General features: G+C 32.1%; 1 protein-coding gene and 1 long non-coding RNA gene across 2 annotated transcripts; one reads left to right on the forward strand and one right to left on the reverse strand.

Annotated features, from left to right (window-relative positions):
• Positions 1-755: 755 nt before the first annotated feature.
• Positions 756-1,891, reverse strand: LOC135147650 (uncharacterized). Its single transcript, XR_010285337.1, has 3 exons — positions 1,576-1,891; positions 940-1,054; positions 756-856 (listed from the first exon to the last, which is right to left on the reverse strand). It is a non-coding gene; the product is annotated as an uncharacterized LOC135147650 (long non-coding RNA).
• Positions 1,892-8,725: 6,834 nt separating this feature from the next.
• On the forward strand, positions 8,726-10,552 carry LOC108195310 (S-adenosyl-L-methionine:benzoic acid/salicylic acid carboxyl methyltransferase 3). The gene is made up of 4 exons (XM_017362267.2): positions 8,726-8,838; positions 9,130-9,537; positions 9,622-9,876; positions 10,322-10,552. The coding sequence occupies exons 1-4, from the start codon at positions 8,761-8,763 to the stop codon at positions 10,499-10,501; spliced, it is 921 nt and encodes a 306-aa protein (XP_017217756.1). The 5' UTR covers positions 8,726-8,760; the 3' UTR covers positions 10,502-10,552.
• The last annotated feature ends 93 nt before the right edge of the window (positions 10,553-10,645 follow it).

Here is a 10,645-nt window from a genome sequence, read left to right on the forward strand (position 1 = left end):
GGGGATTAAAAGCTTGCAAACCTTCTTCTTCCTCAGTCAGTGTTAGTATCGTCATCCGCAACATTGTCTGTTCATAACAGGACATGAGGAACATCGGTATTAGAGAGATTAGAGAGTCATAAGAGGTAATGACCAAAATATTTGTCAACAGAGGTACTAACCCATGTCTCCTGCATCTGGAAAGGTGGTTTTCCTCAGACCGGCCTTAGTTCCTGACATCGATGCGAAGCTGCTGCTATGACTATTACCTGCATGAGCTGCATTTTGTTTATGCATTGAGGTGCATGGAAATTTAAAATCTGTTATTCATATATCTCATAGTGAGTTACATTTTTAGAGATTTATCGACTGAGAAGTGACGATCAAACATGTAATATAAAAATAAAAAAATAATAACATAAAAATATTAAGACACCATAAAAGTGTCTACTTAACAACCATCTATAAAAATATAACTATTATTTTAAAAATTAATCTTCTATTAAAAATGATACAATATTTCAATACATAATTATATTAATTTATATGGAAAATTAGGAAAAAATACAAACACAAATAATAAATAAATTTAAATATTTAACAAAAATATAACTATTATTTTAAAAATTAATCTTCTATTAAAAATGATACAATAATTCAATACATAATTATATTAATTTATATGGATAATTAGGAAAAAACACAATCACAAACAATATATAAATTTAAAGATTTAACAAATAGCTGAAATCTCATGTGTTGATGTACTTGACCATACCTGGTCTAAACTGGCTTCCTGAAACATTGTTATCACCAACTTTGTTGAAAGAATTCAACAAATTTCTCGGTCTTGTACTTGAGTCATTATGATACCAAGCTACAGAGGACAAAAAGCGTTAACAAATTGTGCACACTTGCATTTAAATAACATCATGAGAGTGTTTTATATTAGACACTTACCTGGATGGCGTACCCCTATTTTACAGAATTTTCTTTTCTCATTCTGAAACTGTTAGAACCACAGAATATTATTGAACGGCCTTACAGTATTTTTCTTGCCTTTGCAGCGATACTCCTAAAATATAGCAAATGTACAAAGCTATCGATTATAGACTATAACGCAGGTATGCATATTTATCACTTCAGAGTATGCATATTCATCACTTTTCTTAAAGAATGCAGGTACCAGAGTATGCATATTCATCACTAGAGTTTTTGTTTTGAATTTTTAAAGAAACATCATGTAAAGGTGTTGGTATGCATCAACCTACATAATATACAGAGGTGGTTTCTTTAGCATTCTAAAGTGTCACTAAAGCAAACATAATACAACTGGAATATACCACGGTGTCCAGTAGAAATCTGAATAGTGTTCGGATCACTATTTTCACCCAAATAAGAACCAATAGTTTCAGCATTCATTTTTAAGTTAGTTCTTTTAGCTCAAGGCCAAATTATACACAACTGATAAAGATAACAATGCAAGACCAAGAAAAGTTGCGCTGTTTTTATGACAATAAGTGATTTTATATGTGTAGAATTTAGAACACCAATTGCATCAAAAATACTGTGAAAGTAAGTCCGCAAAGAAGATACCTTTATTATATACTCCTAATTAGACTCGCCGTGAGGATGGCTCAAGCTAGAATTCGTGGTGTCATAGCATAGGCAAATCTCAGGTGGCCCTCTATTCTAATAGTCGTGGAGTTTGTATTCGTGTCCTGTAGAAAAAGAGCGGATTCTGAATGTGTGTTATTAGAAGTTCTAGATATGGATGATAGCATGTCTTTTGTGCAGAATATAGCGATTTTCTCATTACCCGTCGAATTTTATCAGCCAAAGTCCAGTTGGATTGAAGTTACAATCACAATAATATATTTTCATCATTTAAATCAATATTTATTAATAACATGATGTACTATCAATGTCTGAGTCTGAAATCTGCAATTTCTTTTGAACCCTGTAACTCTTTCATCTAACTTTGTAAGTAGAGCCATTCAAATGTACAGTCCTCAAACTGCAGCAAAGAGATCAGGATGAAAAAATATTAATAAGGAAAACTTACAGAGTTAGATGTGTAATGAAAGAGTTAACTGCATATCATACGAAGAATAAACATACATACTTACCGGTAATGAGAAAAGCCAGAGAATTTGTATTGATGGGCCTCAGTTGAACACGCTGGCATGGGCAAAAAAAATAATGATTTGAGAGGAATGAGCACCTTTATCTCTTAATCTAAATAAACTAATAAAAGAGTTTTATTTCCTGATGGCATTACCTAGATGATGGCGGAAGTATACAGATTTGCCTGAAAAACAATTCTTATATCTGTATACCCGTGACTCCTCCGTTTGTACAAATTTACATACTCATATCTGTATACCCATGACTCCATTTGAAAAACAATGTCTTCCACCCTCCTTTGTTGATTGGATTCTTAATTTTCTGCACACAAAAACACAAATACATCAAGATATATTAAAATTTAAACATAATAACAGGCATAGTTTCACAAAATCTTGCACAATTTTATATATCGTTCGGAGGTGTGAATAACATGACTTAATTCAAAACAAAAATAAAATTACTCAATCAAGAACAAATCTAACGAAACTGAGAAAAAACTGTAAGGCGATAAACACACAATCCAATTACCCGGTTTTAAAGTCTGCTGCAAAACAAAATCAGGCAACATATCTCCTTGTTCACCATTGTTTTCTGCCTGTATTGACTAAAAACATCTTTGGCATCTTCACGGATAGATCGATGTTTTGAAGAATTTCGAGCATAGGAAGGAGACAACTGCGCGAACGGAACGTGCTCACGACCACCTACAGCGACGATGAATGATTAGTTTATCAATCATTCTCAAATTTTGAATTGTGAGTTTTTCCGCCAGAAGAAAAGGAGTGTGTGTATACACGCCATGATTTCCGCCAGCAGTTATGCCAGGAAACAGCAAAGGACTGGTCAAAACCCAGTGAAGCACTCTGACCCGATAGTAAGAACAAGTCTAATAGGTGCTAAATCAAGTCTTAAATTCAAAAATAGGGAATATGGGATAAAATTGCACTCCAACATTATGCTAGTGATGTGCTAAATCACTAGCACAAGCATCCCCTTCACTATTTTTAGAATATGCTAGCCACTTTTAAACTATTTTTATCATTAAAATATTCATTTCTCTCTCTCCTCCACATCATTTCCCTCTTTCCTCCACTCCAAATAGATGACAGTTGTTTAAATTTAATATTATTATAATAATAGGGAATGGATATAGGGAGTACTATTGGAGCTCATGTGCTAAATTTTGTGCTAAATCACTAGCTAAGACATATTATTTTATAATATTTTTAGGGAACCTCTTAGCATGGTGTTGGACTTGCTCTAAGCACCTACAAAATTGTATAGGAAATATCTGGGTCAGATCCGATGGGTTATCAGAAGATCCAGAAAAAAGGAAAATACTGATATGCCCAAAAGAGATAGTGTAATGCTAAAAAAGAGGGAGGGTGATTTCAGTAAAAAAGAAAGGCTAGTGCTAGCAACTAGACCAGACAATTCGGTACACGACACGTAAACACGACACGAAAAGTTTAGGTTCGGTTTTCAATATTCGGTACACGAACACGAAAGTACACGAACACGAAAAGTACACGTTACTATTAGTGTCGGGTTCGGTTTTTGATACGTTACTATTAGTGTCGGGTTCGGTTTTTGATATAAGTACACGAACGACACGAAAGTACACGAACTAAATAAATAAATATAAATTAAAAAATATATTATACATATTTATATATATTCTTTAATCAATTTCAGTTCTATTATTTCATTTATGTTATTTTATGAATTTATTATATGTCTAATCTATTGTTTGTCACAGAAAAAATATAAAAATAATAGATTAATTGTGAAATCTGTGTACTTTCGTGTACAAATGTGCATTTCGTGTACATTTCATCCGGACTGTTTGTGGTACACGGAAGGTACACGAAATTTTTCGTGTACTTAACGTGTACGGTTCGTGTTGACACGAAATAATTCGGTTCGTGTACGTGTTCCAGAACTGGTACACGAAACCGAAACAATTTGGGTTCGGATTTAGGGTTCAGTACACGAAAACACGAAAGTACACGACACGAACTGTTTGTCAGGTCTACTAGCAACTATTAAGAATAAATTGAAATATTGAATATTGATTGATGTTGAATTGAATTGAATATTATTTTTTTTTTGATAAACCTTGATTAATAATAAAAGTACAAACAGACTCAAGGCAGTGCCGGCTCAACTAGATTTGAGGCCCTAAGCAAAGTTTAACAAGAGGCCTTTTCTATATATAAAAAATAATTTTTATTAAAAATAATGTATATTTTAGATTATTATAGAATTATGCACAAAAATTATTTATGATGAGATGATAATTAATTATATTTCTATTTTACACAAAATTTATATACCATTTTATATGTTGTTTTTTTAATTTATTATTAGGTTTATTTGTATATTAATGTAACATTTAAACTAATTAAACATTAAAAAGTACTGTAACACAAGAAATAGAAAACACATAATATATAATAATGTAAAACTTATGAAAAATAAAATAAGTATTATATATTTAACTAATAAATTTTATTACATTTAGTAAGTACTTAATACACATATCACTAAAAAAAATTAAAATCATTTGATTCATTTAATTCTCATTTTGTAAGTTAATCTTATATATATTTATTAATATTTCATGTTATATATATTATCTTTTTAAAATACAATAATTCATATTTGTTTTAGATATTTTATTTTTTTCATATTAACAAACAAAAATTTAATATTATTATCTTAATATATACAGTAAAACATTAGCAAATTTTGAGCCCCTTTTTAGGGTTGGGGTCCTAAGCGACCGCTTAGCTCGCCTTAGTGTTGAGCCGGCCCTGACTCAAGGCAGACTCTACAACCAACTTGAGCCCGAGAATAAAGATAAACTAGTTCCCAGAAAATGGATGCTCATATATGAGCACCACTAACCACCCAAATACATAAACTATATAGCACTGTATTACCATCCATGCTTGTTCACTCTAGTCGCCTCCTCGCTATTTCATTCAGAACCATGCTGAGATGACCTTACAATCTAAATCTCCATCCAAGAAGATTTCCCCTAGTCCATATCTTTAGCGTAATAATCATAACTCCCAATATGAAGCTGATAAAGCTCTATGCAGGCCTCCTTTAGCTAGAGCATCGGCCTCTATGTTGAGCTCTCTAGGAATATAAAAAGTTAGGAAACCTAGCTTTTTTTAGATTTGGAGCTTACTATAACAAAATAAGTCACGAGTATCCAAACATTTTTAATAACTTATAAGTTCAACCCTACTTTTCACTTATAATCCACTTCTTTATTTTAAGCAATAAGTCTGGGACGTTTTTCTCGAATATTTATTATATTTATAGAACTTTTCAGAATAAATGAATTTTATCATAAAAATTATCCTCATGCACTGTTTGGATCCATTTTTCATATATTGGATTTGGACACCAGATGAAGAAAAAGTATAATTTAGTGAGAAAATGTTTATCGAAGATATATGTTTAGAAATTGTTTTTCTCAAAATATTTTTAATCAAAATTCTTTTAGGAAATAAATATTTTTTTAATCTACCTTTAAATGAATAATTATTTTTGCAAAATTTTCCCGAATATTTCTCGAGAAAACATTTCAAAAATATTTCTACACAAAGGTGTTGAAATATTATCTCTCAAAAAAATTTAAAAATGTACTCGATAGTTTTTCTAGAAAAATCATGAAAAGTTTCTAAAAAATATCCTCAAGTAAAAACATTTAGATATTTTTCATGGATTTTTTCCGAAGCGGAACCTAAAAATTTCTACAGAATTTCTTTTCCGAACTTTTATCCTTTCTTGATTTAATATTCTAGTTTCTGAAATGGAATTGGAGATTGGTATTTAAACATGTGTTCCGAAAAATGAAAATGATTGATTTGTTCTTCGAACATCATGGTGACAGAGCGTGGATGGGTGGGTGTGTGAGTTCCAAGTGTACGATCACATAGAACTCTCTTACAGGAGGGTACATAGAACTCCCTCACAGAAAGATGATGTTTACAAAATTAATTACTCTATATTTATTTTAATTTTTAATTTTTCACTTAATATTATCACTTTTATATGTGATTTTGTAAAATAAAATTATAAGGTAATTAATGAGTTCTTCGTCGGGACAAGTCCTCGAATGGACAACTGAAACAAAGAGTGGTGCTTATTGTAATCATACAACTGACATACAATTAGGTACTTTATAATTTTAAATTTTAGTTAAAAAAAAAATTCCTTAACATATTTTAAAAATGTATAAATAAACAATAATTGCCGGTTCATAAATCACGTGTTGTATCCGCGTGCAATAGCTCCATGCAAGTACAGGTTCTCAAACACACGGCGACTATGAATTTTAGTACAACTTCTACACTGTGTTGTTAATGTTGTCTGTGCCGGAATACGGGTTGGACCACTTGCGATGAAACGTTGCACCAAAATATATACTGATATCCTTGTACACTTATATTACTAAATTAATAATATGCGATTTTTATTTACCGGCGACTATGTGGTCAAATTTTAGTACAGCTTCTTCTTCATTGTGGTGTTAATGTTGGCTGCAGGGGTTGGACCACTTACGATGAAACCTTACACCAAAATATATACTGATCTTTGTACGATTATATTAATTAGAGTTAATATTTTATGATTTTTAATTACTGTGAATAGGACTTTCTCAATTTTACTTATTTTTTATTATTGGTATAATTGTATATAAAACAAAATTTCACAATTTATTTAAAATATTTTTTAAATAATAAATTTTTATGCAAAATATTAATTTATAAAATTATATTTTATGAAAGTCTTAAAATCAAACCAATTACCACCAATATAAATAATATGATGGAACATTGACAGACACATAATACTTAGATGCAAACCTTGTGGTATAAAGGTTTTTTTTTCAGACAAAAATATATATATTTTTGTACTCTTTTTAGGAACTAAATCTTAAGAAAGTATATCTTGTTCAATATTTAGAAAAATAACTAAAAAGATTTCAAATAAACTGCATAACTTCTTTTTTTCAAAAATAAATCCTTATTTTTGAACTAATCATGTTTTTAAAAGCAAAAAGATGATGAATTAATTTAACCGTACACCATGCCATCAACTTGCGATGAATAGCTGATAGCAATAATGGAGTATATTGATCAAAAAATAGAAATAATTAATATAAGATGAATGTTAGCGATTTTGAATTGAGATTAAATTCATTTCAAATATTAGTTGATTATATGGGTATTTCAATAATAAAGATATCTCATAACAAATCTAATTAAAAATTTATTACGGAATACTTAACATTATTCTTAATGCACTCTATTCTTTAATAATTTTTAATAAAAAATTCTCAAAATTTTTAATTTATAATAACTTTTTATTAAATTCAGGTCATAAAATATTAGTTTATCACGTTTTACATGACAATTCAATTATTTATTACATAAAATAGTTTTTGTGAATTCTTTTTTGAATGTTTTCATATATAAATTATATAAAGTAATATTATATTCATAAAAGATACTCCCTCCGTCCCTCCCATTTCTTTACACTTTCCTTTTTAATGTCTCATCCAATTCTTTACATTTCAAAACTTACACACAATATTCAATGGGTCCCATCACTTCTTCACTTTTCTTTCTTTTTCACCCTAACCTTATACATATTAACGGAGGGAGTATCTATCTGGAATGATCACCCTCAAGTTACTTTTATGTAGTATACCTTGAATCATTTGTACAAAGTCAAAATAGAATACTATAAAAAATGACCGAGGACGAGGAGTATATATCATTGGTTGCACAGAGTAATCATCAATATGAGATGATGTCAGTGATTTAATTCAATGCACGACATCTTGATGAAAGGCAAACTGATGCATGTATGCCTAGTAAATGTGTTGCATGTGAATAAATAAAACTTGAACATGTATGCATAGTGCATGGTTTATAAACAAATATATTTGGTTGGTTTTGCTCCAAGCTTTTGTTTATTTTGATTCAACAGTGTCGGGCGGTTGTGTTTTAGTAGGAGCCCCTGTTTGAGCAGGTGGTACGACTGGATTTAAAATGTCTTGGATTTGAAGTTAAAGATATATACACTAAATTAATTTATTTGTCAAATAATTTTTTGTAATATTTTCATATGATGAATTATTATTTTTTTCAACAAAATATTTGTTGAATATTTTGATTGTCTTATTTTAATTACTCGTTACTCTCTCCATATCAAATTACATGTCTATTTCCGTTTTCAAAAGTCAATTTAACTAATTTTTGACTAAAAATTAAAATATATTTATTTGTTATATAACAAAACTGAAAGTTATATCATAAAACAGACTAAGTGCACCTTCAAATGATATAAGTTTTTATATTTTTTCAATTATTTAATATATAAATTTTAGTTAAAATATAATTGATTTGACTAGTAAAAAATAAAAAGAGGCATGTAAAATCACCGGGGAGTAGTTACTGCTACAAAATTAAGTAACTATTTTGAGTATACCTGGAGAGGCTTGGTAAACTCTTTAAGCACCGGCCAACAGTTCATTAACTCTATAAATAGAGCGACATCATCGTATCAAGTCTTTACAACTCACAAGAAAATCTATTAGCAACAGAAAGCAAAAAAAAAAAAAAGATGGAAGTGATCAACGTCGTGCTTCACATGAATGGAGGATTAGGAGATGCTAGTTATGCAAACAACTCCCTTGTTCAAGTATGAACTCTCTCTCTCTCTCTCTCTCCCCCTCCCTCCCTCCCTCCCTCCCTCTCTCTCTCTCTCTCTCTCTCCCTCTCCCTCTCCCTTGCCCTCTCTCGCAGTCTCTCTCCCCCTCCCCCTCCCTCTCCCTCTCTCTCCACCCCTCTCCCTCTACTCTCTCTCCCTCGCCCTCTCTCTCACTCTCTCCCTCTCTCGCAGTCCCTCTCCCTCCCCTCTCTCTCTGCCATGTGTGTCGTTTATTATATATTTATATGTAAATAGTTTGTCAACTTTATAATGTTTGGTCAGGAAAAAGTGTTATCCATGACAAGGCCAATACTGGAAGAAGCTGTGATTGATCTTTACTGCAACTCCACCTTCCCTGAAAAGCTATGCATCGCAGACCTGGGCTGTTCATCCGGACCAAACACACTACTAGCCATTTCCGGGATCATGAAAACCGTGGACAAGATCCACAAACAAGGCGGCTTTCAGTCACCAGAGTTTCAGGTCTACTTGAATGATCTTCCACGGAACGATTTCAACTCCATTTTCAGGGCCTTGCCAAAATTCCAAGACAGATTGAAGGAACAGATGGGCTCTGCCTTTGGACCTTGTTTCTTCACTGGTGTCCCTGGCTCATTTTATGAGAGGCTGTTTCTCTCGAAAACTCTTCATTTCGTCCATTCTTCCTACAGTCTTCAATGGCTTTCTCAGGTACCAAAATTAAGAACTATTTGATTGTTGCTTTTAAGTTATGTTATTGGATTGGAACACTGACTAATTGAATCTCGAGAACAGGTTCCTGAATTGGAAGAGACTAACAAAGGGAATATCTACATGGCGAGTACAAGCCCGCCAAGTGTGCTTAAGGCATACCATCAACAATTTCAAACAGATTTCACAGCATTTCTCAATTGTCGCTCTGAGGAACTCGTTACAGGAGGCTGCATGGTTTTGACGTTTCTGGGGAGAAAGAGTGACGATCCATCAAGCAAAGAGTGTTGTTATATATGGGAGCTTTTATCCATGGCTCTCAGGGACATGGTTTCACAAGTATATATAATCTCAACTCCTTATACACATAATTTAATCTAGGCATGAGCAGAAATTAAACTGCAGGCTAAATATTAATTTAAATTCTGTCCATAGCAATATCACCTCAATAAAATCCTAGGCTAGGAGCAGGTTGTGTTTGTGTGGGCTTTAAGGCCAGGGCTTAAAACCGTTTTTGACTTTAAACTAGAAAATGTTTGTTTTGTGTAATAAGGCAAAAACTAACTTAAAGTTAGAAATAGGCAGAAACGGACTTAAAACCGTATTTTTAATAACATAAGTCACAGTTTTGAACTCAGTCAAACGGGTTCCAATACTACTCCCATGCTTCTAGCATATTGTGCACGGAGTCTGATATTTAGTCACCAAGTAATTCATGTCATAGTGCTAAGAGCAACTTTTGGAATTAAGATGAATTAATGTATGCTTTCATAATATGGTGCAGGGACTGATAGAAGAGAAGAAACTGGATGAGTTTAACATCCCTCAGTACACTCCATCTCCTAGAGAAGTGAAAGAATTGGTGGAAAACGAAGGGTCTTTCTCCATTGATCGCCTGGAGGTGACTCGAGTGAACTGGAATGTTTATGAGAATGATGGTGATTACAATATGATTGTGGATTGATGTTTCGAGTACAAGCTCATAGATGCACCTTACGGAAAAATCGAATTGCCTCTGTGCAATTTGAGCAGATAGCTACTTGCCCTCCTGGCAATTTATGACTGAGAATTAAGTCTATTATGTATTTAATTGCTTCGACTTCCGCAT

This window comes from Daucus carota, chromosome 7, assembly GCF_001625215.2.
Source record: "Daucus carota subsp. sativus chromosome 7, DH1 v3.0, whole genome shotgun sequence".
Lineage (NCBI taxonomy): Eukaryota > Viridiplantae > Streptophyta > Magnoliopsida > Apiales > Apiaceae > Daucus > Daucus carota.